The sequence below is a fragment of the Zonotrichia leucophrys genome, chromosome 29 (assembly GCF_028769735.1).
Source record: "Zonotrichia leucophrys gambelii isolate GWCS_2022_RI chromosome 29, RI_Zleu_2.0, whole genome shotgun sequence".
NCBI classification, from domain to species: domain Eukaryota; kingdom Metazoa; phylum Chordata; class Aves; order Passeriformes; family Passerellidae; genus Zonotrichia; species Zonotrichia leucophrys.
Genome location: NC_088198.1, coordinates 2,384,682 through 2,410,536, shown reverse-complemented (window position 1 = coordinate 2,410,536; position 25,855 = coordinate 2,384,682). Strand labels below are relative to the sequence as shown.

Below are 25,855 nucleotides of genomic sequence, written 5' to 3'. Positions count from 1 at the left end.
TCATGGTCCCCTATGTCCACCCGGTGTCCATCCCTGTGTCCATCCTCTATCCATCTGTCCATCCTGTGTCCATCCCATGTCCATCCCATGTCCATCTGTCCGTCTGTCCGTCCGCAGGCCTGCCGCCACTTCAACGACAGCGGCTCGTGCGTCCCGCTGTGCCCATCCCTGTGTGTCCATCCCCGTGTCCATCCTGTGTCCATCCCATGTCCATCCTGTGTCCATCCCATGTCCATCCATCAATCCCGTGTCCGTCTGTCCGTCCGCAGGCCTGCCGCCACTTCAACGACAGCGGCTCGTGCGTCCCCTGTGTCCACCCGTGTCCATCCCCGTGTCCATCCATCATCTGTCATCGTCCATCCCATGTCCATCCATCAATCCCGTGTCCGTCTGTCCGTCCGCAGGCCTGCCGCCACTTCAACGACAGCGGCTCGTGCGTCCCGCTGTGCCCGCAGCCCCTGATCTACAACAAGCTCACCTTCCAGCTGGAGCCCAACCCCGACACCAAGTACCAGTACGGGGGGGTCTGCGTGCGCCAGTGCCCCCGTGAGTGCGCCCGGGGGGCTCCGGGGGGGTCACCCAGCTCTGGGGGGTCTTGGAATTAAATCCCAGTACGGGAATATGGGATTGGGCTCGTCTTGCCCTTGCTGCTTGACCAACGGCAGCAGCTGTGGTGGTTTCACCTCAGGGGTCTCTTCCCTGGTTGATCCATGCCCAGGATGGAGCTGCCCCACGTTGGGCGCCAAAAGATTGGAATTAAATACCAATATATTGGAATTAAATACCAATATAGCCAGATGGGACGTGCCTGGGATCCTCTGGCTCTTGCTGCTTGACCAAGGGTGGCAGCTGTGGTGGTTTCACTTCCCTGACTGATCCATCCCCAGGATGGAGCTGCCCCACGTTGGGCGCCAAAATATTGGAATTAAATACCAATATATTGGAATTAAATCCCAATATAGCCGGATGGAACGTGCCTGGCTTTGTCCAGCCCTTGCTGCTTGACCAAAGGTGGCAGCTGTGGTGGTTTCACCCCAGACACACCTTTGGCTGGCTGGATATTGCAGCTGGGCACTTGGGGCAAATCCAGGCTTGCAGGAGCTCAGGTTTACCTTGGTGGAGAAGCTTTAAGGCCATGGTGAAGGAAAGGAGTCGGTTCTGATGGAGGGTTTGGATCCAGAGCTTTGTTCTGGCCCACTCTGAATGCAGCAATAGCTCCAACAGAACTCCCTGACCCTGTGGTTGCTGTTCCTTTAACCCCAGGGAGAGGGGCAGGGAAGGGGTAGGGAGCCACCAACCGGGTACAGGAGGGGACAAATGACACCTGGATGGCCCAAGGTCCTCCCCAGGGCTGAGAGGCCTCTTTTGAACATCACCAATCACTCCGTGCCCTTTCTGGAATGCCAAAATTGACAGCCAGCACTCAGCAAGGGGAAGGGAGAGGAGGAGATGGGTTATTGGCACGCCTGGGAGAAGAACGGGGATGCTGAGACAGGATTTTACGCCACACCGGCTCTGGGGGGGCTCCAGGTGACCCCCGGGGTGTCGCTGTCCCCCTGCCCAGATAATTTCGTGGTGGATCAGAGCTCGTGCGTGCGCGCCTGCCCCAACGACAAGATGGAGGTGGAGAAGAACGGGCTGAAGATCTGCGAGCCCTGCGCGGGGCTGTGCCCCAAGGGTAGGAAATGGGGGGGTTCTAGGGGAGGGGTCTGGGGTCTCTGAGACCCCCCCCTGACCCCTGCCCACCCCTCACAGCCTGCGAGGGCACCGGCGCTGGCAGCAAATACCAAACCGTGGACTCGAGCAACATCGACACCTTCATCAACTGCACCAAGATCCTGGGCAACCTCGACTTCCTCATCACGGGCCTGGAGGGGTGAGCGATGGAATTTGGGATTTGGGGGGTTCAGGGGGGGGGTTTAGGGGGTGCAGCCCCCCTGCCCCAGCCCCGCTGACCCCTCCTCTGGCCCCACAGGGACCCCTGGCGCAACATCTCAGCGCTGGACCCCGAGAAGCTGAACGTGTTCCGGACAGTGCGGGAGATCACGGGTGAGGAGGGGGTCTGGGGGCGCTGGGACCCCCCTGGACCCCCCAGAACCCCCCTGAGCCCGGGGTGTGCCCGCAGGGTACCTGAACATCCAGTCGTGGCCCAAGCACATGCACAACTTCAGCGTCTTCTCGAACCTCGAGACCATCGGGGGACGGAGCCTGTACAAGTGAGGAGCCCCTGCCGCGTGTCCTGTGCTCCTCCGGGCATCCCTGATCCATGAATTCCCCATTTTCCCTAATTCCTGCATCCCTGATCCCTGAATTCCCCATTTTGCCTAATTCCTGCATCCCTGATCCCTGAATTCCCTAATTCCTGCATTCCCGATCCTGGAATTCCCCATTTTCCCTAATTCCTGCATCCCTGATCCACGAATTCCCCATTTTGCCTAATTCCTGCATCCCTGATCCACGAATTCCCCATTTTCCCTAATTCCTGCATCCCTGATCCCAGAATTCCCCATTTTCCCTAATTCCTGCATCCCTGATCCCTGTTTTCCCTAATTCCTGCATTCCCGATCCCAGAATTCCCCATTTTCCCTAATTCCTGCATCCCTGATCCATGAATTCCCTAATTCCTGCATCCCTGATCCATGAATTCCCCATTTTCCCTAATTCCTGCATCCCTGATCCCTTCCTGCATTCCCGATCCTGGAATTCCCTGTTTTCCCTAATTCCTGCATCCCTGAATTCCCTAATTCCTGCATTCCCAATTCCTGAATTCCCCATTTCCCCAACCCTCGAATTCGCCGTTTTCCCTGATCCCTGAACCCCCCATTTCCCCAATCCCTGAATTCCCCTTTTCCCCCAATCCTCGAATTCCTAATCCCTGAATTCCCTGCTTTCCCAGTCCCTGAATTCCTGTTTTCCCTAATTCCCGCATTCCTAATCCCCGAATTCCCCATTTCCCCCTCCTCCTCCGAGCCTCCCCTGGCTCCCGGGGCATCCTCTCCCTCCCGGAGGATTTCCTCACTCCTGGAAGATTTCCCGGCTCTCAGAGCATCCTCCGGAGCATTCCGTGAATTTCGGAGCATCTCCCGGAGCCCCTCCCCACTTCCAGGAGCCCCCCGAATCCCCCTGATCCCCGGTTCATTCCCTGACTCCTGGAGCGTCTCCCGGACCCCTCCCCAGCTCCTGTAGCCCCCCCATATCCCCCCAAATCCCGATGTTGCTCCCCTCATCCCCGGTTCATTCCCCGACTCCTGGAGCATCTCCCGTAGCCCCTCCCGAACCCCCCAAATCCCGGTGTCCCTCCCCAGCCACGGTTCATCCCCCCAGTTCCCGGACCCCCCCCCAATTCCCGGACCCTCCCCATCTCCCATAGCCCCCAAATCCCGGTGTCCCTCCCCTCATCTCCGGTTCATTCCCCGACTCCCGGAGCATCTCCCGGAGCATCCCCTCACTCCCGGAGCCCCCTGAGTTCCCGGGGCACCCCCAGTTTCACGAGCACCTCCAGTTCCAGGACCCCCCCCAATTCCCGTAGCCCTCCCAGCCCCCCCAATCCCGGTGTCCCTCCCTCATCCCCGGTTCATTCCTCGACTCCCGGACCCCCCCATCTCCCGCAGCCCCCCAGTCCCGGTGTCCCTCCCTCAGCCGTGGTTCATCCCCCCAGTTCCCGGACCCCCACCCCAATTCCCGGACCCTCCCCATCTCCCGTAGCCCCCCAGTTCCGGTGTCCCTCCCTCAGCCGTGGTTCATCCCCCCAGTTCCCGGACCCCCACCCCAATTCCCGGACCCTCCCCATCTCCCGTAGCCCCCAGCCCCCCAATCCCGGTGTCCCTCCCTTCAGCCGCGGTTCATTCCCCGACTCCCGGACCCTCACCCCAATTCCCGGACCCCCCCCCCATCTCCCGTAGCCCCCCAATCCCGGTATCCCTCCCTCATCCCCGTTCATTCCCCGACTCCCGGCCCCCCCCATCTCCCGTAGCCCCCCCAGCCCCCCAATCCCGGTATCCCTCCCTCATCCCCGGTTCGTTCCCCGACTCCCGGACCCCCACCCCAATTCCCGGACCCCCCCATCTCCCGTAGCCCCCCCGCCCCCCCAATCCCGGTGTCCCTCCCTCATCCCCGGTTCATTCCCCGACTCCCGGACCCCCCCATCTCCCGTAGCCCCCCAGCCCCCCAATCCCGGTGTCTCTCCCCCCCAGCCGCGGTTTCTCGCTGCTGATCATGAAGAACGAGAACGTGACGTCGCTGGGGCTGCGCTCGCTGCGCGAGGTGAGCGCGGGCCGCGTGTACATCACGGAGAACCGGCGCCTCTGCTTCCTGCACACCGTGCACTGGGCCGCGCTCAGCCGCAGCCGCGCCGACCTCGACATCCGCAACAACCGGCCCCGCAGCAAGTGCCGTGCGTGGGCAGGGCTGGGGAGGGGGCGTGGGACCCCCGCGGGAACCCGAGGGGACCCCCAGAGCCGAAACTGAGACCCCTCGTCCATCCCATAGGGGAGGGAACACAGGGACCCCCAGATCCTGCACTGAACCCCAATGCCTTCTGCAGGGAGGGGGCGTGGGACCCCCGCGGGAACCCGAGGGGACCCCCAGACCCGAAACTGCGACCCCCGGTCCATCCCATAGAGGAGGGAACCCGAGGGGACCCCCAGACCCGAAATTGAGACCCCCGGTCTGTCCCATAGAGGAGGGAACATAGGGACCCCCCCCGGGACACCTCAGGGACACCCAGACCCCAAACTGAGACCCTCGTCCATCCCATAGGGGAGGGAACACAGGGACCCCCAGACCCCGAACTGAGACCCCCAGTCTGTCCTATAGAGGAGGGAACCCGAGGGGACCCCCAGACCCCGAAACTGAGACCCCCGGTCTGTCCCATAAGGGAGGGGACACCGGGACCCCCAGAACTGAACTGAACCCCCGCCTCTTCCATAGGGAGGGGGTGTGGGACCCCTTGGGTGCCCCCAGACCCCTCCAGGGGCCCCCAATCTGTCCCCCATGGATGCCCCCAGCCCCTCAGTGACCCCACAGCACCACTGTCCCCTGTCCCCCCTGGAGCCCCCCAGCCCCGCTGTCCCCATGGGTGCCCCCAGCCCCCTGTGCCTCTGGGTCCCCCTGGGTGCCCCCAGCCCCTCAGTGACCCCCCGGTGCCCCCAGCCCCGCTGTCCCCTGGGTGCCCCCAGCCCCTCCGTGACCCCCTGGGTGCCCCCAGCCCCTCAGTGACCCCCTCGAGCCCCCCAGCCCCGCTGTCCCCATGGGTGCCCCCAGCCCCGCTGTCCCCTGGGTCCCCCTGGGTGCCCCCAGCCCCTCAGTGACCCCCTGGAGCCCCCCAGCCCCGCTGTCCCCATGGGTGCCCCCAACCCCGCTGTCCCCATGGGTGCCCCCAGCCCCTGTCCCCCTGGGTGCCCCCAGCCCCTCAGTGACCCCAGCACCCCCGTCCCCCCTGGTGACTCCCAGCCCCGCTGTCCCCTGGGTGCCCCCAGCCCCTCAGTGACCCCCGGTGCCCCCAGCCCCGTTGTCCCCTGGGTGCCCCCTGTCCCTGTCCCCCTGTGTGACCCCCGGCCCTGTCCTGTCCCCCCAGAGCAAGAGGGCAAGGTGTGTGACCCGCTGTGCTCGGCCGAGGGCTGCTGGGGCCCCGGGCCCGGGCAGTGCCTGTCCTGCCGCTTCTACAGCAGGAGGGGCGTCTGCGTGCCCACCTGCCGCTTCACCGAGGGGTCAGCGGGCACCGGGGGCACGGGGGGCACGGGGGGCATGGAGGGTAAAGGGGGCACAGAGAACATGGGAGGTATGGAGGGCACAGGGGGCACAAGGAGCACAGGGGAACCTGGGGCATGGGGCATGGGGGGCACAGGGGGCATGGGGGACAAGGGGAGTATGGGGGGCATGAGGGGAATGGAGACAAGAGGGGCATGGGGGGCACTGAGGGCTTGGGGGGCATGGGGGGGCATGAGGAGCACATGGGGCACAGGGGGACGAGGGGGGCACGGGGACATGGGGGGACAAATGGGAAAAGAGGGGCACAGGGGGCACAGGGGACATGGCAGGCACGGGGGGTATGGGGGGCACAGGGGGTATGGGGGGCACAGAAGCCAAGGGGGGCATGAGGGGCAAAGGGGACAAGGGGGGACATGGGGGACAAAAGGGACAAGAGGGCACGGAGGGAACATGGGGGGCTCGGGGGGCACGGGGGGCATGGAAGGGCACGGCGGGATATGTGGGACAAAGGGGGTCCCAGGGTGGGCTGGGCACTGGTGCGGACCGGGGGGTGGCCCTGTCACCCCCGATATGTCCCTGTCACCCCAGGGTGACACGGTGACACCCCGCTGTGCCCTCAGGGACCCTCGGGAGTTCTCGCAGGGCGGCGAATGCACCGAGTGCCACCCGGAGTGCGAGCGCATCGACGGCGGCGGCGCCACCTGCAACGGCTCGGTACGGCCCGCCCGCGTCCCCCGCTGTCCCCGCCGTGTCCCCGCAGTGTCCCCACACTGTCACCACCCCCCCTGCAGGGCGCCGACACCTGCACGCGCTGCGCCCACTATCGCGACGGGCCGCACTGCGTGGAGCGATGTCCCGACGGGGTCCTGGGCGAGCGCGGCCCCATCTACAAATTCCCCGACGGGAGCCGCGAGTGCCGGCCCTGCCACGAGAACTGCACGCGGGGGTGGGTGCGGGGTCCGGGGGGGTCGGGGGGGTCGGGGAGAGAGGGACAGGGGGGGTTTGGGGGGGTCCGGGGAGGTTTGGGGGTCTGGAGCCCATTGGGGGAATGGGGGAGGTTCAGGGGGTGCCGTGAAAGGGAGGGTGGGGGGCTCAAAAGCTCTTTGGGAGGAGGGTGGGGGTCCCAAAACATCTTTGGGGAGCCTCTGTGGGGGCCCCGGGCAGGTTGGGGGGCTCAGGACCCCACTGGGACCCTGTGGAGGGCAGGGTGGGGGTCCCAAATCCTCTTTAGGAGGAGGGTGGGGAGCCCAAAATCACTTTGGGAGGAGGGTGGGGGTCTCAAAGCCACTTTGTGAGCAGGGTGAGGGTCCAGAGGCATCACTGGGAGCAGGGTGGGGGTCCTGGGGCATCATTTGGGGCAGGTTGGGGGTCCCAAAACCTCTTTGGGAGGAGGGTGGGGGTCCCAAAACCTCTTTGGGGAGTAGGTTGGGGGTCCTGGGGTTTTGCTGGGGGCAGGGTGGGGGTCCCAAGACCTTTTTGGGGATCCTCCTTGGGACCCCTTGGGCATCACTGGAGGCCTCAGGACCCCACTGGGACCCCGTGGAGGGCAGGGTGGGGGTCCCAAAACCTCTTTGGGGAGCAGGGTAGGGGTCCAGGGTTATCATTTGGGGCAGGATTTGGGGACTCAGGACCTCACTGGTGCCATTTTGGGGCCTGGGGTCTCTGCTGGGGGGTCTCCCATGGGTGACCCCCATCTCCCTCCCCACAGGTGTGTGGGGCCGCTGCTGCGGGACTGCCTGGGAGACCCCCTGCCCGTGTCCAGGTACAGAGGGGGGGTCGGGGGGTCCCAGGGGGCTGTGGGGACATCCCAGGGGGCTACAGGGACCCCAAGGGGCTGCGGGGACCCCAACATGTGCTTTTCCCCGTCCCCTGTTCCCGTTCCTTTCCCGTTCCCATCCCCGTTCCCGTTCCCTCTCCCTTTCCCTTTTTCCCTTTCCCTTTCCCTTTCCCTTTCCCTTTCCCTTTCCCTTTTCCCCTTCCCCTTCCCTCTCCCTTCCTCCTTTCCCTTTCCCTTCCCTTCCTTCCCCTTCCCTTCCCTTCCCTTCCCTTTCCCTTTCCCTTTCCCTTTCCCTTTCCCTTTCCCTTTCTTCCCTTTCCCTTTCCCTTTCCCTTTCCCTTTCCCTTCCCTTCCCTTCCCTTTCCCTTTCCCTTTCCCTTTCCCTTTCCCTTTCCCTTTCCCTTTCCCTTTCCCTTTCCCTTTCCCTTTCCTCCCTTTCCCTTTCCCTTTCCCTTTCCCTTTCCTTCCCCTTCTCTTCCCCTTTCCCTTTCCCTTCCCTTTCCCTTTCCCTTCCCCTTTCCCCTTTCCCTTTCCCTTCCCTTCCCTTTCCCTTCCCTTTCCCTTTCCCCTTTCCCTTTCCCTTCCCTTTCCCTTTCCCTTTCCCTTTCCCTTTCCCTTTCCCTTTCCCTTTCCCTTCCCCTTTCCCTTTCCCTTTCCCTTTCCCTTTCCCTTTCCCTTTCCCTTTCCCTTTCCCTTTCCCTTTCCCTTTCCCTTTCCCTTTCCCTTTCCTTTCCTTCCCTTCCCCTTCCCTTTCCCTTTCCCTTTCCCTTTCCCTTTCCCTTTCCCTTTCCCTTTCCCTTTCCCTTCCCCTTCCCCTTTCCCTTTCCCTTTCCCTTTCCCGTCTCCGTTCCCATCCCCGTCCCCACCTCCATTCCCTTTCCCGTTCCCGTCCCGGTTCCCTTCCCCATTTCCCAATCCCGGTTCCCGGTGCCGCAGGCGGGCCCCGACGCTGATCGCGGTCATGGTGGTCGGCGCCGTTTTCCTCTCGTGCTCGCTGGTGCTGCTGGCGCTGCTCTACTGGCGGGGCAAGAAGATCCAGAAGAAACGGGCGATGCGGCGCTACCTGGAGCGGGGCGAGGTCAGCGCCGGGGGCACCGGGACGGTACCGGGACGGTACCGGGAGCGGCGGGGAGGGGGCGGTGTCCCGGGTCCTGTGTCCCGCCGGGATAGAGGCGTGGCCGGTTCTTGCCAGCCCCAGCTCTTCTTCCATCCCAGTCGCTCTCCATCCTCATCCTGCTGAGCTTCTGTTCCTGTCCCTGTCCCCATTTCTCTCCCCATCCCCATCTTGTCCCCATCCCCGTACCTGTCCCCATTTCTGTCCTCATCCCTGTCCCAATCCCCATCCCCATCCCCATCCCCATCCCCGTCCCCATCTTGTCCCCATCCCTGTCCCTGTTCCTGTCCCCATCCCCGTACCTGTCCCCATTTTCTGTCCTCATTCCTGTCCCCATCCCAATCCCCATCCCCATCTTGTCCCCATCCCTGTCCCTGTTCCTACGCCATTTCCCATCCTGTCCCCCTTCCCACACCATGTCCCTGTCTGTCCCCATCCCCGTTGTCATGCCGTGTCCCCATCCCTGTTCCCACACCATGTCCCTGTCCCCGTCCCCATTCCCACACCATGTCCCCATCCCCATCCCTGTCCCTGTCCCCATGCCATGTCCCTGTCCCTGTCCCCGTTGTCATGCTGTGTCCCCATCCCTGTCCCTGTCCCTGTCCCCATTGTCACGCGGTGTCCCCATCCCCATCCCTGTCCCCATCCTGTCCCTGTCCCCGTTGTCACGCGGTGTCCCCATCCTGTCCCCATCCCTGTCTCTGTTCCCATGCCTTGTCCCCATCCCTGTCCCCGTTGTCACACGGTGTCCCCATCCTGTCCCCGTCCCTGTCTCTGTCCCCATGCCGTGTCCCTGTCCCCATCCTGTCCCTGTCCCCGTTGTCACGCGGTGTCCCCATCCTGTCCCCATCCCTGTCTCTGTTCCCATGCCGTGTCCCCATCCTGTCCCCATCCCTGTCCCTGTCCCCATGCCGTGTCCCCGTCCCTGTCCCCGTTGTCACGCGATGTCCCCATCCCTGTCTCTGTTCCCATGCCGTGTCCCCGTCCCTGTCCCCATCCTGTCCCTGTCCCCGTTGTCATGCGGTGTCCCCCTCCTGTCCCCATCCCTGTCCCCATGCCGTGTCCCCGTCCCTGTCCCCGTTGTCACACGGTGTCCCCCTCCTGTCCCCATCCCTGTCCCTGTCCCCATCCTGTCCCGTCCCCGTTGTCACGCCGTATCCCCATCCTGTCCCCATCCCTGTCTCTGTTCCCATGCCGTGTCCCTGTCCCTGTCCCCATCCCTGTCTCTGTCCCCATGCCGTGTCCCCGTCCCTGTCCCCATCCTGTCCCTGTCCCCATTGTCACGCTGTGTCCCCATCCTGTCCCCATCCCTGTCTCTGTTCCCATGCCGTGTCCCCGTCCCTGTCCCCATTGTCACGCTGTGTCCCCATCCTGTCCCCATCCCTGTCCCTGTTCCCATGCCGTGTCCCCATCCCTGTCCCCGTTGTCACGCTGTCACGCCGTGTCCCCGCAGAGCCTGGAGCCGCTGGACCCCAGTGAGAAAGCCAACAAGGTCCTGGCCCGGATCTTCAAGGAGTCGGAGCTGAAGCGCCTCAAGGTGCTGGGCTCCGGCGTCTTCGGCACCGTGCACAAGGTGGGGCGTGGGGAGGGGGCTGCGGTGCCGTCCCATTGATCCCACCCCAATGATCCATCCCATCGATCCCATCCAATCCCATCAATCCCATTGATCCCATCAATTCCATCCCATCAATCCCATTGATCCCATCAATCCCATCAATCCCATTGATCCCATCAATTCCATCCCATCAATCCCATTGATCCCATCAATTCCATCCCATCAGTCCCATCCCATCTCATCAATCCCATCAATTCCATCCCATTGATCCCATCAATCCCATTGATCCCATCAATTCCATCCCATTGATCCCATCAATCCCATCAATCCCATTGATCCCATCAATTCCATCCCATTGATCCCATTTTATCAATCCCATCCCATTGATCCCATCCCATTGATCCCATCCCATAAATCCCATCCTCTTGATCCATCCCATCGACCGTATCCCATCTCATTGATCCACCTCATTGATCCATCCCATTGATCCCATCAATCCCATTGATCCATCCCATCCCATCCCATAAATCCCATCCCATTGATCCCATTGATCCCATTGATCCATCCCATTGATCCCATTGATCCCATCCCCATCCCATAAATCCCATTGACCCCACTGATCCCATCCCATCCCATCCCATCAAGTCCCATAAATCCCATAAATCCCATCGATCCCATCAATCTCATCAATCCCATCCCATTGATCCCATCCCATCAATCCCATTGATCCCACCCTATCCCATCCCATCAATCCCATCCCAAATCCCACCAATCCCACCAATCCCACCGGTCCCGCAGGGGATCTGGATCCCGGATGGGGATTCCATCAAGATCCCGGTGAGCATCAAGGTGATCCAGGACTGCAGCGGGCAGCAATCCTTCCACGCCGTCACCGACGTGAGTGTGGGAGGCACCGGGGGGATTTGGGGGTCCCCTGGGTTGGGGGGGTCTGGGGGTGTTCCAGGGGTACCCCTGAAGCCGGGGATGTTCTGGGGTGCTCTAGGGACACTATGGGGATGCTCTGGGGATGGCCGGGGGATGTTCTGGGTGTCCCCCCTGGATCTGGAAAGATTTGGGGACACTCCAGAGACACTCTGGGGGTGCTCTGGGTGTGCCCCTGAAGCCAAGGATGTTCTGGGGGTGCTCTGGGAGTGCCCCAGGTGTCCCTCTGGACCTGGGGGTGTCCTGGGGACACTCTGGGGGTGCTCTGGGGACACTCCAAGGATGCTCTGGGGGTGCTCTGGGTGTCCCCCTGAAGCCAAGGATGTCCTGGGGGTGCCCTGGGTGTACCCCAGGTATCTCCCCGGATCTGGGGGTGCCCCGGACACACTTTGGGGTGCTGACCCTGTGCCCCCCCCCAGCACATGCTGGCCATCGGCAGCCTGGACCACTCGTACATCGTGCGGCTGCTGGGGATCTGCCTGGGGTGCTGTGGGGACACTCTGGGGGTGCTCTGGGAGTGCCCAGGTGTCCCCCCTGGATCTAGGGGTGTCCTGGGGACACTCTGGGGGTGCTCTGAGGACACTCCAAGGTGCTCTGGGTGTGCTCTGGGTGTGCTCTGGGTGTCCCCCTGAAGCCAAGGATGTTCTGGGGGTGCTCTGGGTGTGCCCCTGAAGCTGAGGGAATATGGGGACACTCTGGGGGTGCTCCAAGGACACTCCGGGGTGTCCAGAGACACTCTGGGGGTGCTCTGGGAGTGCCCTAGGTGTCCCCCCTGGATCTAGGGGTGCCCTGGGGACACTCTGAGGGTGCTCTGGGAATGCTCTGGGCATGCTCTGGGTGTCCCCCTGAAGCTGGGGGAATTTGGGGACACTCTGGGAGTGCTCTGGGTGTTCCCCCGGATCTGGGGGCGCCCCGGGCACACTTTGGGGTGCTGACCCTGTGCCCCCCCCAGCACATGCTGGCCATCGGCAGCCTGGACCACTCGTACATCGTGCGGCTGCTGGGGATCTGCCCGGGGTGCTCTGGGGACACTCTGGGGGTGCTCTGGGTGTCCCCCTGGATCTGGGGAAGTTTGGGGATGCTCTGGGGGTGCCCTGGGGACACTCTGGGGATGCTCTGCGTGTGCTCTGGGAGAGATCCAGGTGTCCCTCTGGATCTGGGTAGATGTGGGGGCGCTCTGGGGACACTCTGGAGACACTTTGGGGACACTCCAGGGATTCTCTGGGTGTCCCCTGGATCTAGGGGTGCTCTGGGGACACTCCAAGGATGCTCTGGGTGTGCTCTGAGTGTTCCCCAGGATCTGGAGAGATTTGGGGATACTGAAGGGATGCTCTGAGGCTGCAGTGGGGATGCTCTGGGGACGATCCAGTGATGCTCTGGGTGTTCTCCCGGATCTGGGGGTGCCCCGGGCACACTTTGGGGTGCTGACCCTGTGCCCCCCCCAGCACATGCTGGCCATCGGCAGCCTGGACCACTCGTACATCGTGCGGCTGCTGGGGATCTGCCCGGGCCCGCAGCTGCAGCTGGTGACGCAGCTGCTGCCGCTGGGCTCGCTGCTCGACTACGTGCGCAAGAACCGCGGCGCCATCAGCCCCCAGCTGCTGCTCAACTGGTGCGTGCAGGTGGCCAAGGTCAGTGCCCGGGGAGCCACGGGCTGCTGAGGCGTAAAAAACGAGGGGGTGAAGGGTTTGGGGTGGTTCCTGAGCCTTGCCGAGTCCTAAAAAATGAGGGGTCACACGGGGTGAAGGGTTTGGGGTGGTTCCTGTGCATTCCTTTGGTCCTAAAAGCTGAGAATTCACATGTGGTGAAGGGTTTGGGGTGGTTCCTGTGCATTCCTGAGTCCTAAAAACTGCGAGTCAAACACAGTGAAAGGGTTTGGGGTGGTTCCTGCATGTTCCTTCCATCCTAAAAATTGAGGGTGAAGGGTTTGGGGTGGTTCCTGAGCCTTCCTGAGTCCTAAAAAATGAGGGGTCACACGGGGTGAAGGGTTTGGGGTGGTTCCTGCTGATTCCTTCAGTCCTAAAAGCTGAGAATTCACATGTGGTGAAGGGTTTGGGGTGGTTCCTGCCCATGCCTTTGGTCCTAAAAAATTAGAATTCAGACAGAGTGAAGGGTTTGGGGTGGTTCCTGTGCCTTCCTGAGGTCCTAAAATCTGAGGGTGAAGGGTTTGGGGTGGTTCCTACCCATTCCATTGGTCATAAAAGATGACAGTGAAAGGTTTGGGGTGGTTCCTGCATGTTCCTTCCATCCTAAAAATTGAGGGTGAAGGGTTTGGGGTGGTTCCTGAGCCTTCCCGAGTCCTAAAAATTGAGGGGTCACACGGGGTGAAGGGTTTGGGGTGGTTCCTGCCCATGCCTTTGGTCCTAAAAGCTGAGAGGGTGAAGGGTTTGGGGTGATTCCTGACTGTGCCTTCTGTCCTAAAAAATTAGAGTTCAGACCGAGTGAAGAGTTTGGGGTGGTTCCTGTGCCTTCCTGAGGTCCTAAAATCTGAGGGTGAAGGGTTTGGGGTGGTTCCTACCCATTCCATTGGTCATAAAAGATGACAGTGAAAGGTTTGGGGTGGTTCCTGAACCTTCCTGCGTCCTAAAAAATGAGGGGTCACACGGGGTGAAGGGTTTGGGGTGGTTCCTGCCCATGCCTTTGGTCCTAAAAGCTGAGGGTGAAGGGTTTGGGGTGGTTCCTGCCCATTCCATTGGTCATAAAAGATGAGAGTGAAAGGTTTGGGGTGGTTCCTGAGCCTTCCTGAGTCCTAAAAAATGAGGGGTCACAACGGGGTGAAGGGTTTGGGGTGGTTCCTGCTGATTCCTTCAGTCCTAAAACCTGAGAATTCACATGTGGTGAAGGGTTTGGGGGGGTTCCTGTGCATTCCTGAGTCCTAAAAACTGCGAGTCAAACACAGTGAAAGGGTTTGGGGTGGTTCCTGCATGTTCCTTCCATCCTAAAAATTGAGGGTGAAGGGTTTGGGGTGGTTCCTGCTCATCCCTTTGGTCCTAAAAGCTGAGAGGGTGAAAAATTAAGCTTTCCCCCCATTTTCAGGGCATGTACTACCTGGAGGAGCACCACGTGGGTAGTACATACTATAGATTATACAATATATAACCAATATTTATAATGAATATATCCAGTAATCAAATAACAAATATATTAAAAATTAAACTTTCCCCCCATTTTCAGGGCATGTACTACCTGGAGGAGCACCGCATGGTGCACAGGAACCTGGCAGTTATATTCTATATAATCCAATATATAACAAATATTATACCCATATATTAAATGCATTAAATAAATCAATAAATAAATAACAAATATATTAAAATTTAAGCTTTCTCCCCATTTTCAGGGCATGTACTACCTGGAGGAGCACCGCATGGTGCACAGGAACCTGGCAGTTATATTCTATATAATCCAATATATAACCAATATAATACACATATAGTAAATACAATAAATACAATAAATAAATAAATGAACAAACAAACAAACAAATAAATAAATAATTTAAAAATAATCTTTCTCCCCATTTTCAGGGCATGTACTACCTGGAGGAGCACCGCATGGTGCACAGGAACCTGGCTGTTATATTGTATATTATACAATATACAACCAATATTATACACGTATATTAAATACATTAAATAAATAACAAATATATTAAAATTTAATCTTTCTCCCCATTTTCAGGGCATGTACTACCTGGAGGAGCACCGCATGGTGCACAGGAACCTGGCTGTTATATTGTATATTACACAATATACAATATATAACCAACATTATATACATTTAATAAATACAATAAATAAATAAATATTAAAAATTAATCTTTCTCCCAATTTTCAGGGCATGTACTACCTGGAGGAGCACCGCATGGTGCACAGGAACCTGGCAGTTATATTCTATATAATCCAATATATAAGCAATATAATACACATATAGTAAATACAATAAATAAATAAATGAACAAATAAATAAATAAATAAATTAAAAATAATCTTTCTCCCCATTTTCAGGGCATGTACTACCTGGAGGAGCACCGCATGGTGCACAGGAACCTGGCTGTTATATTGTATATTATACAATATACAACCAATATTATACACGTATATTAAATACATTAAATAAATAACAAATATATTAAAATTTAATCTTTCTCCCCGTTTTCAGGGCATGTACTACCTGGAGGAGCACCGCATGGTGCACAGGAACCTGGCTGCCCGGAACGTGCTGCTCAAGTCGCCCAGCCAGGCGCAGGTGGCCGATTTCGGCATCGCCGACCTGCTCTACCCCGACGACAAGAAATACTTCTACAACGAGCTCAAGGTGGGGCTGGGGGCTGCGACCCCCGAGGGGCAGCGGTGGGACCCCCAATGGCACCCATGTCACCCTCCAATGGCACCCAAACGCGCGTGTCACCCACTTGGGACACCCTCATGGCACGTGGGACATCCAATGGCACCATGTCACCCCATGGCATGGTGTCACTCAAAGGCCCAAACACGCCATGTCACCCACTCTGGGACACCCTCAGTGGCATTGGTGTGACACCCAATGGCATCGGTGGGACCCCCAATGGCATTGGTGTGACACCAAATGGCACCCATGTCACCCCCCAATGGCATTGGTGTCACCCCCCAGTGGCACCCATGTCACCCCCCAATGGCATTGGTGTCACCCCAAATGGCACCCATGTCACCCCCCAATGGCATTGGTGTGACACCAAATGGCACCCATGTCACCCCCCAATGGCATCGGTGTCACCCCCAAAGGGCATCGGTGGGACATCCAAATGGCACTGGTGTCACCTCAAATGGCATCAGTGTCACCTACTCTGAGACACCCCAAATGGCATCGGTGTGACACCCAATGGGACTGGTGTCACACCCAATGGCATTGGTGTCACCCCCAAGGGGCATTGGTGTTACCCCAGTGCCATTGGTGTCACCCCAAATGCCATCCATGTCATCTGCTCTGGGACACCCCCAATGACATTGGTGTGACACAAATGGCACCCATGTCACCCCCCAATGGCCTTGGTGTCACCCCCAAAGGATCGGGGACCCCAAATGGCAGCGTGTCATCTCAAATGGCACCCAAATGGCATCGGTGTGACACCCAAGGGCATCCATGTCACGCTTGGACACCCCCAAATGCCATCGGTGTGACACCAAATGGGACTGGTGTCACCCCAAATGGCATCGGTGTCACCCGCTCTGGGACACCCCCAAATGGCATCGGTGTCACCTCCAAGGGGCATTGGTGTCACCCCAAATGCCATCCATGTCACCCGCTCTGGGACACCCCAAATGCCATCGGTGTGACACCAAATGGCATCAGTGGGACCCCCAAAGAAGCATCAGTGTCACCCCAAACGCCATCTGTGTCACCTGCTCTGTACCCCTGGGACCACCCTGATATCGTTGTCCCCACGGTGTCCCCACGGTGTCCCCTCCTTTCCCGCAGACTCCCATCAAGTGGATGGCGCTGGAGAGCATTCACTTCGGCAAGTACACGCACCAGAGCGACGTCTGGAGTTACGGTGAGCTGCTGTCCCCTGCTGTCCCCTGCTGTCCCCTGGTGTCCCCCGGTGTCCCCTCGGTGTCCCCAGGGGTGACACTGTGGGAGATGATGACCTTCGGGGCCGAGCCCTACGCCGGGATCCGCCTGGCTGGGCTGTCCCCCTGTCCCTGCTGTCCCTGCTGTCCCTCACTGTCCCCAGCTGTCCCCTGGTGTCCCCATGGCTCACAGGCTGTCCCTGCTGTCCCTCACTGTCCCTTGCTGTCCCCAGGGGTGACACTGTGGGAGATGGTGACATTTGGGGCCGAGCCCTACGCCGGGATCCACCTGGCTGGGCTGTCCCGGTCCCGCTGTCCCTGTGCTGTCCCTGCATGTCCCCGGTGTCCCAGGCTCATGGCTGTCCCCAGGTTCACTGTCCCTCGTGTCCCCAGGGTGCGCTGTGGAGATGATGACTTTGGGCGAGCCTACGCCTGGGATTCCGCTTGGCTGCTGTCCCCTGTCCCGTGTCCCCGTGTCCTGCTCACGGCTGTCCGGTGTCACGCTGTCCCAGTGTCCATGGGGCTACCACTGTCCTCGGTGTCCCTGGCTCGACAGCTGTCCCCTCGATGTCCCCAGGGGTGACGCTGTGGGAGATGATGACCTTCGGGGCCGAGCCCTACGCTGGGATCCGCCTGGCCGAGGTTCCCGACCTGCTGGAGAAGGGCGAGCGGCTCTCGCAGCCGCAGATCTGCACCATCGACGTCTACATGGTCATGGTGAAATGTGAGCGGGGACGGGTGGCACTGGGGTGGCACTGGGGTGGCACCGGGGCTGGCACAGATCTGCACCATCGACGTCTACATGGTCATGGTGAAATGTGAGCGGGGACAGGTGGCACTGGGGTGGCACAGGGTGGCATCAGAGTGGCACTGGGGTGGCATCAGGGCTGGCACAATGATGGCACCGGGCTGGCACAGATCTGCGCCATCGATGTCTACATGGTCATGGTGAAATGTGAGCGGGGACGGGGACACTGGGGTGGCACTGGGGTGGCACTGGAGTGGCACCAGTGCTGGCACAGATCTGCGCCATCAATGTCTACATGGTCATGGTGAAATGTGAGCAGGGACGGGGACACTGGGGTGGCACTGGGGTGGCATCGGGGCTGGCACAGATCTGCACCATCGACGTCATGGTCATGGGAATGTGAGTGGGACTGGTGGCACTGGGTGCACTGGGTGGCACAGATCTGCACCATCGACATCCACATGGTCATGGTGAAATGTGAGTGGGGACTGGGTGGCACTGGGGTGGCACTGGGCTGGCATCGGGTGGCACTGGGTGGCACTGGGGTAGCATCAGGCCTGGTACCAGGCTGGCACAGATCTGCACCATCGACGTCTACATGGTCATGGTGAAATGTGAGCAGGGACGGGGACACTGGGGTGGCACCAGGACTGTCCCCAGAGCGTTCACCAGGGTGGCACCAGGGCTGGCACTGGGCTTTCAGGGTCCTGCTGCTGTCCCCAGGGCTGGGCAGGACGTGCTGCTGTCCCCACCTCTGTCCCCATCCCCAGAGCCGTGTCCTGGCAGTGTCCCCACCCCGTGGCTGTGTCCCCACCCTGTGACCCTGTCCCTGTCCCCACCCTGTGTCCCTGTCCCTGTCCCCACCCTGTGACCGTGTCCCTGTCCCTGTTCCACCTGGCCTGTCCCGTCCCCACCCTGTGTTCCCTGTCCTGTCCCCACTGTGACCCCTCCCCACCTGTGACCGTGTCCCTGTCCCTGTCCCCAGGCTGGATGATCGATGAGAACATCCGTCCCACCTTCAAGGAATTGGCCAACGAGTTCACCCGCATGGCCCGGGACCCCCCGCGCTACCTGGTCATCAAGGTGAGACCCCAAAACCCCCCAAAACACCCCCAGACCCCCTCAGACCCCCCAGATTTCTCAACCCTGACCTGGGACCCCCTCCCACCCATACCCAGTGACCAAGGTGAGCCCCTAAACTCCCCAGACCAACCCCAAGAACCCAACCGGTTGACCCATTGCCCCCATACCTGGTGACCAAGGTGAGACCCCAAACCCCCCATAGACCCCGAAACCCCCCAAATCCCCCCCAAGACTCCCCCAGACCCCCCATCCCTGACCCATTGCCCCCATACCTGGTGACCAAGGTGAGCCCCCAAACCCCCCATAGACCCCCCAGACCCCCCAAATGCCCCCAAAACCCAATCCCCAAACCCCCAGACCCCCCATCCCTGACCCATTGCCCCCATACCTGGTGACCAAGGTGAGCCCCACCCCAACCAAACCCCCCATGACCCTCCCCATACCCTACATCCCCAAACCCATGACCCTCCAACCAAACCCCCCCCAAATCCCTGCCAGACCCCCCCAAACCCCCCAGTCCTGACCTGGGACCCCTCCCCATCAGGAGAGCGGGGCCACGCCCCCCGGCGAGCCCCCCGCCCTCAGCGAGAAGGAGCTGGACGAGGTGGAGACGCTGGAGCTGGAGGAGGAGGAGGAGGAGGAGGAGCTGGACGGGACCTTCGGCCTCAGCCCCGGCGGGCTCGGCCCGCAGCGCCCCCGCGGCGGCTGCGCCAGGGTGAGACCCCCGGGCTGGGGGGGATCGGGGGGAAACTGGGGAGAATTTGGGGGGATTTGGGGAATTACGGGGATTGGGGGTGTCCCCACTGTGTCCCCTTGGTGTCCCCATGTCCCTGTGGTGTCTCCTCGGTGTCCCCTTGGTGTCTCCTCGGTGTCACCGCGGTGTCCCTGTGGTGTCTCGGTGTCCCCTCCGTGTCCCCTCAGTGCCAGCCCCCAATGTCCCCCCTGTCTTCTGGGGGTGTACGGATTGGTGCGCAGCTCGGCATGTCCCATGGTGTCCCTCAGTGTCCCTTGGTGTCTCCTCGGTGTCACCGTGGTGCCCTGTGGTGTCCCCATGTCCCTTGGTGTCCCTCGTGTCCCAGGGTGTCCCGTGGTGTCCTCAGTGTCCCCCGTGTCCCCCAGTGTCCCTCCCAATGTCCTCCATGTTCCTGGTGTCCCATTGGTGCCCTGGCTGTCCCCATGGTGTCCCCTGTGTCCCCCACGATGTCCCCGATGTGCCTTCGGTGGCTCCCTGGTGTCCCTCCAATGTCCCCACTGATGTCCCTGGTGTCCCCCATGTCCCCTCGGTGTGCCCTGGTGTCCCCTCGTGTCCCCCAGTGCCAGCCATCCTCGCGGTGTCCCCTCGGTGTCCCCCATGTTCCCCTGGCGGTGCCAACCCTGCCATGTCCCCCCCGTGTCCCTGTGGTGTCCCCACCATGTCCCTTCGGTGTCCCCACGATGTCACCTGGGTGCCAGCCCTGCCATGTTCCTGTGGTGTCCCCCCATGTCCCCTTGGTGCCAGCCCTGGTGTCCCCACCCGGTCCCTGGTCCCCTCAGTGCCAGCCCCCATGTCCCCTTGGTATGTCCCCGTGGTTTCCCCATGTCCCCCTGTGTCCCCACCGTGTCCCCCTTGGTGTCCCCTCAGTGCCAGCCTGCCATGTCCCCATGCATGTCCCCATGTTCCTACGTGTCTCCTTGGTGTCCCCATTGTCCCCGTGTGCCCCCAGTTCCCCCCATGCCCAGTGTCCCACCGTGTCCCTCGGTGTCCCCCGGTGGCCCCACCATGTCCCGTGGTTCCCCACTGTGTCCTCTTGTGGGGGTCCCCTCGTGCCAGCCCCCTGCCCCTCGTATTCCCATGTCCCCACGATGTCCCCGTGGTGTCCCCTCTGGTGTCCCCTCGGTGCCAGCCTGCCCATGTCCCCCCGTGTCCCCTCGGTGTCCCCATGGTGTCCCCTCGGTGCCATCCCCGCTGTCCCCTCGGTATCCCCATGTCCCCACGATGTCCCCGTGGTGTCCCCATGGTGTCCCCCGTGTCCCCTGTCCCCGTGGTGTCCCCACGATGTCCCCACGATGTCCCCGTGGTGTCCCCTCGGTGCCATCCCCGGTGTCCCCGCGGTGTCCCCGCAGAGCCCGAGCCTGCTGAGCGCCCCCGCCGGGTACATCCCCATGAACCAGCCCGGCCTGGGCTGCGCCCGCCAGGTACCGGGGGCTGGGGGGGCTTTGGGGGGCTTTGGGGTTGGGGTCTCGTTGGGATCCCCCCCACTCTTACTGTCGGTGTACCCATGGTGGGGGGTCCTGGGTCGGTTTTGGGGTCCCGGGGCAGGTTTGGGGTGTCCCCCCTGACCCCCTCTGTCCCTCCCCATTGTTCCTATGCTGAGGGGTCCCAGAGCAGGTTTGGGGTGTCCCGGGTCGGGTTTTGGGGGGTCCTGGGTCGGTTTGGGTCCGGTCAGATTTGGGGTGTCTCCTTGGTCCCTCTCGTGTCCCAGCCCGCGGGTCCCGGTCAGATTGGGGTCCGGGTCAGTTTGGGGTCCCGGGTCAGTTTGGGGGGTCCGGGTCAGTTCGGGGTCCGGTCAGGTTTGGGGGGTCCCGGGTCAGTTTCGGGGTGTCCCCCCTGACCCCCTCTCCGTATCCCCAGCCCGGGGGGTCCCGGGTCAGGTCTGGGGTCCCGGGTCAGGTTTGGGGTCTCAGGTCAGGTTTGGGGTCCCGGGTCAGTTTCGGGGTGTCCTCCCTGACCCCTCTCCGTATCCCCAGCCCGGGGGGTCCCGGGTCACGTTTGGGGTCTCGGGGCGGTTTTGGGGTCTCCCCCTGACCCTTCTGTCCCCCACGTTCTCCCAGCCGGGGGTCCCGGGTCGGGTTTGGGGTCCCGAGTCAGTTTTGGGGTCTCCCCCTGACCCCTCTACGTGTCCCCAGCCCGGAGGTCCCGGGTCAGGTTTGGGGTCCCGGGTCAGGTTCGGGGTCCCAGGTCAGGTTTGGGGTCCCGGGTCAGTTTTGGGGTCCCGGGTCAGGTTCGGGGTCCCGGGTCAGTTTCGGGGTCCCGGGTCAGGTTTGGGGTCTCAGGTCAGGTTTTGGGGTCCCGGGTCAGGTTTGGGGGGTCCCGGGTCAGTTTCGGGGTCTCCCCCCTGACCCCCTCCCCTGTATCCCCAGCCCGGGGGGTCCCGGGTCAGTTTTGGGGTCCCGGGTCAGGTTTGAGGTCCGGTCAGTTTTGGGTCCAGGCGGTTTTGGGGGTCCCGGGTCAGGTTTGGGGGTCCCGGTCGGTTTCGGGGTCTGGGTCAGTTTTGGGTCCCGGGTCAGTTTCGGGGTCCCGAGTCAGGTTTGGGGGTCCCGGGTCGGTTTGGGTCTGGTCATTCGGGGTCTCAGGTCAGTTCGGGGTCCCGGGTCAGGTTTGGGGTCCCGGGTCAGGTTTTTGGGTCCCGGGTCAGGTTCGGTCTCAGGTCAGTTCGGGGTCCGGTCAGTTTCGGGGTCCGGCTCAGTTTCGGGGTCTCCCCCCTGACCCCTCCCTGTATCCCCAGCCCGGGGGTCCCGGGGCGTTTTGGGTCCCGGTCAGTTTCGGGTCCCGGTCAGGTTTGGGGGGTCCCGGGTCAGGTTTGGGGTCCGGTCAGTTCGGGGTCCGGGTCAGGTTTGGGGTCCCGGTCAGTTTCGGGTCTCGGTCAGTTTCGGGGTCCCGGGTCAGGTTTGGGGGTCCCGGGTCAGATTTGGGGTGTCTCCCTTGGTCCCTCTCCGTGTCCCCAGCCCGGGGGGTCGCGGGCAGATTTAGATCTCAGATGGTTTGGGTCCTGGTCAGGTTGGGTCCGGTCAGGTTTGGGGGTCCGGGCGGTTTTGGGGTCCCGGGTCAGTTTCGGGGGGTCCCGGCTCAGTTTCGGGGTCTCCCCCTGACCCTCCCCTGCCTCCCCAGCCCGCGGTGCCGCGGCCGCGCCGCTCCCGCTCCCGCCAGGGCTCCATGGGCCGCACGGTGTCCGAGTGCTCCGAGGGCCGCGGCACCGCCTCGGAGCTGGAGCTGGGCGGCTCGGGGGGGTCCCTGGGGGGGTCCCTGTGCCGCAGCCTCCGCTCGCGGGGGGGGGACAGCGCGTACCTGTCCCAGCGCGAGAGCCTGCAGCCCCCGCCGGGGCCCGGCTCCGAGGGCAGCGAGGAGGATCCCAACGGCTACGTGAGCCCCAACTGCGCCCCCCGAGGTGAGGAGGGGGCTCGGGGGGGCGCGGAGGGGGATGGGGGTCTTGGGGAGGGGGGGTTCTGTCTCATTGGGTGGGGTTTTGGGGCTTTGTGGGGGTCCCATCCTGCTGGAATGGGGCTGGGGGCTCTCCCTGTCCATGGCGGCCTTGGGGAGGGGGGGTCCTGTCTCATTGGGTGGGGTTTTGGGGCTTTGTGGGGGTCCCATCCTGCTGGGATGGGGGTCTTGGGGAGGGGGTGTCCCATCCTATTCGATCGGGTTTTGGGGCTTTGTGGGGGTCCCATCCTGCTGGAATGGGGCTGGGGTCGGTCCCACACATGGGGGTCTTGGGGAGGGGGCTCCATCCTGCTGGGATGGGGGTCTTGGGGAGGGGGTGTCCCATCCTATTCGATCGGGTTTTGGGGCTTTGTGGGGGTCCCATCCTGCTGGGATGGGGATGGGGTCGGCCCCACTCATGGGGGTCTTGGGGAGGGGGCGTCCCATCACATTGGATTGGGGCTGGGGGCTCTCCCTGTCCATGGCCGTGTTGGGGATGGGGGGTCCTCTCTCATTGGGTGGAGTTTTGGGGCTTTGTGGGGGTCCCATCCTGCTGGGATGGGGCTGGGGGCTCTCCCTGTTCATGGCGGCCTTGGGGAGGGGGGTCCTGTCTCATTGGGTGGGGTTTTGGGTTTTGTGGGGGTCCATCTGCTGGGATGGGGTCTTGGGATGGGGCTCCATCCTATTCGATGGGTTTTGGGGCTTTGTGGGGGTCCATCCTGCTGGGATGGGGATGGGGTCGGTCCCACACATGGGGGTCTTGGGGAGGGGGCTCCATCCTGCTGGAATGGGGCTGGGGGCTCTCCCTGTCCATGGGCATCCTTTTGGGGGGCGTTCTCTCCCTTTGGATGGGGTCTGGGGGCTCCCCTTGTCTGTGGGGGTCCTTGTAGGGGGCGGTCCCATCACATTGGATTGGGGCTGGGGGCTCTCCCTGTCCATGGCCGTCTTGGGGAGGGGGGGTCCTCTCACATTGGTGGGTTTTGGGGCTCTGTGGGGGTCCCATCCTGCTGGGATGGGGTCTTGGGAGGGGGGTCCTGTCTCATTGGGTGGGGTTTTGGGGTTTTGTGGGGTCCCATCCTGCTGGGATGGGGCTGGGGCTCTCCCTGTCCATGGCAGTCTTGGGGAGGGGGGTTCTGTCTCATTGGGTGGGTTTTGGGGCTTTGTGGGGGTCCCATCCTGCTGAATGGGGATGGGGTCGGTCCACTCATAGGGGTCTTGGGGAGGGGGCTCCATCCTGCTGGAATGGGGCTGGGGGCTCTTCCTGTCCATGGCGGTCTTGGGGAGGGGGTGTCCCATCCTATTCGATCGGGTTTTGGGGCTTTGGGGCTTTGGGGGGTCCATCTGCTGAATGGGCTGGGGGCTCTCCTGTCCATGGGCGTCCTTTTGGGGGGCGTTCTCTCCCTTTGATGGGTCTGGGGCTCCCTTGTCTGTGGGGTCCTTGTAGGGGCGGTCCCTCCATTGGATTGGGCTGGGGCTCTCCTGTCCATGGCGGCTTGGGATGGGGGTCCCATCTATTCGATCGGTTTTGGGCTTTGGGGGGTCCTCCTGCTGGAATGGGCTGGGGCTCTCCTGTCCATGGCGGCCTTGGGGATGGGGGCGGTCCCATCCCATTGAATTGGGTCTGGGGGCTCTGCCCCTGTCCGTGGGGGTCCTTATTGGGGGCTCTGTCCCACTGGATTGGGTCTGGGGGTCCCATCCCACAGGGTTTGGGGGGTCCAGGGGGTTCCATCCCCGATTTTTGGGGTGGGGGTCCCATCCCACAGGATTTGGGGTCTCCTGGGGTTCCATCCCCTCTTTTGGGGTGGTGGTCCCATCCCACAGGGTTTGGGGGTCTCCTGGGGGTTCCATCCTCCATTTTTGGGGTGGGGGTCCCATCCCACAGGGTTTGGGGGGTCCAGGGGGTTCCATCCCCGATTTTTGGGGTGGGGGTCCCATCCCACAGGGTTTGGGGGGTCCAGGGGGTTCCATCCCCGATTTTTGGGGTGGGGATCCCATCCCGCAGGATTTGGGGGGGGTCTCCTTTGCCTCTGGGGGGGCTCCATCCCAATTTTGGGGGTTTTGGGGCTCCTTTCAGGGATTCTCTTTTTTAGGAATTTAGGATTTTAGGACCTCAAATCCTCCCCTTGTGAGGTTTTTTTTTTTGGGTGGGGGGTCCTGACCTTTATCTCCCCTTCCCCTCAGACCCTGCCGCGTGCTCGGCGCCGCCCCCCGGCGAGGAAGAGGAGGATGAGGAAGGTGAGGATGATGATGATGATGATGAAGAGTACGAATACATGAACCGCCCCCCACAACCCCGCCCGGCTTCTCTGGAAGAACTGGGTTACGAATACATGGAATTGGGGGGCTGCGACCCCCCGAAAAGACCCCCGGGACCCCCTCCCCAAAACCAACCCGAGGAAGACGAGGGTGAGGAAGAGGAAGATTACGAATACATGAACAAACAACCGCGCCTCAGCCGCTCCCTCCTCCTCCACCACCACCACGGTTACACCGAGATGAGACCCGGAGACCCCTCCCCAGCGACCCCCGCCCGTTTGGAGGGGGAGGATGAGGAGGGGGAGGAAGGCTACGAGGAGATGGAGGCGGTGCCGCGGCCGCGTTGCCGCCCCCTCCCCATGAAGGCGCTGCGGAGTTTGGAAGCCTCGGACTGCGCCTTCGATAACCCCGATTATTGGCACAGCCGCCTGTTCGCCAAAGCGCGCCGGACGTAGCCGAGACCCCTCCCCAAATTTGGGGGGGCTCGCTGGGAATATGAAGGACCCCCTTGTCCATCCCCCCAACAGGGTTTGGGGGGCTCTCTGGGACTTTTTTTGCCTTTTTTTTGCATTTTTTTGACCCCCAAAATGTTTTTTTTTACGCCCTCCAGGAGACCCCTCCCCATCTTTTTACCCTTGAGACCCCTCCCCATTTTTATTTCCTCCCCCTCCCATTTTTTCCTTCCTCCCCTTCTCATTTTTTCCTTTTTTTGCCTTTTTTTGCCTTTTTTTCCGAGCCTCATCCTGATTTTTACACGCCCTCCCAGGAGACCCCTCCTCATCTTTTACCCTTGAGACCCCTCCCCATTTTTATTTCCTCTCCCTCCCATCTTTTCCTTCCTCCCCTTCTGATTTTTTCCTTCCTCCTCCTCCTCCCTCATTGAAGGTGCTCCCCAAATCCCTTTTGGGGGTCCCTGGGGTGAATTTGGGGTCTCTTGAGATTTCT

At 61.5% G+C, this 25,855-nt stretch overlaps 1 protein-coding gene across 1 annotated transcript in view; it reads left to right on the top strand.

The window, feature by feature from the left end:
* ERBB3 (erb-b2 receptor tyrosine kinase 3) overlaps positions 1 to 25,480 on the top strand; it is a 34,180-nt gene extending 8,700 nt beyond the window's left edge. Inside the window, exons 7-28 of the mRNA XM_064734919.1 lie at positions 405 to 546; positions 1,565 to 1,678; positions 1,756 to 1,876; positions 1,976 to 2,049; positions 2,126 to 2,216; positions 4,194 to 4,393; positions 5,576 to 5,708; positions 6,330 to 6,423; positions 6,501 to 6,655; positions 7,418 to 7,471; positions 8,423 to 8,564; positions 10,054 to 10,173; positions 10,954 to 11,052; positions 12,543 to 12,728; positions 15,259 to 15,414; positions 16,555 to 16,630; positions 17,224 to 17,370; positions 18,380 to 18,477; positions 19,022 to 19,192; positions 20,581 to 20,652; positions 22,346 to 22,622; positions 24,836 to 25,480. Coding sequence (XP_064590989.1) covers positions 405 to 546; positions 1,565 to 1,678; positions 1,756 to 1,876; positions 1,976 to 2,049; positions 2,126 to 2,216; positions 4,194 to 4,393; positions 5,576 to 5,708; positions 6,330 to 6,423; positions 6,501 to 6,655; positions 7,418 to 7,471; positions 8,423 to 8,564; positions 10,054 to 10,173; positions 10,954 to 11,052; positions 12,543 to 12,728; positions 15,259 to 15,414; positions 16,555 to 16,630; positions 17,224 to 17,370; positions 18,380 to 18,477; positions 19,022 to 19,192; positions 20,581 to 20,652; positions 22,346 to 22,622; positions 24,836 to 25,365 — 3,252 coding nt within the window. The 3' untranslated portion in view covers positions 25,366 to 25,480. The remainder of the gene's footprint in view (positions 1 to 404; positions 547 to 1,564; positions 1,679 to 1,755; positions 1,877 to 1,975; positions 2,050 to 2,125; positions 2,217 to 4,193; positions 4,394 to 5,575; positions 5,709 to 6,329; positions 6,424 to 6,500; positions 6,656 to 7,417; positions 7,472 to 8,422; positions 8,565 to 10,053; positions 10,174 to 10,953; positions 11,053 to 12,542; positions 12,729 to 15,258; positions 15,415 to 16,554; positions 16,631 to 17,223; positions 17,371 to 18,379; positions 18,478 to 19,021; positions 19,193 to 20,580; positions 20,653 to 22,345; positions 22,623 to 24,835) is intronic.
* Positions 25,481 to 25,855: the final 375 nt, after the last annotated feature.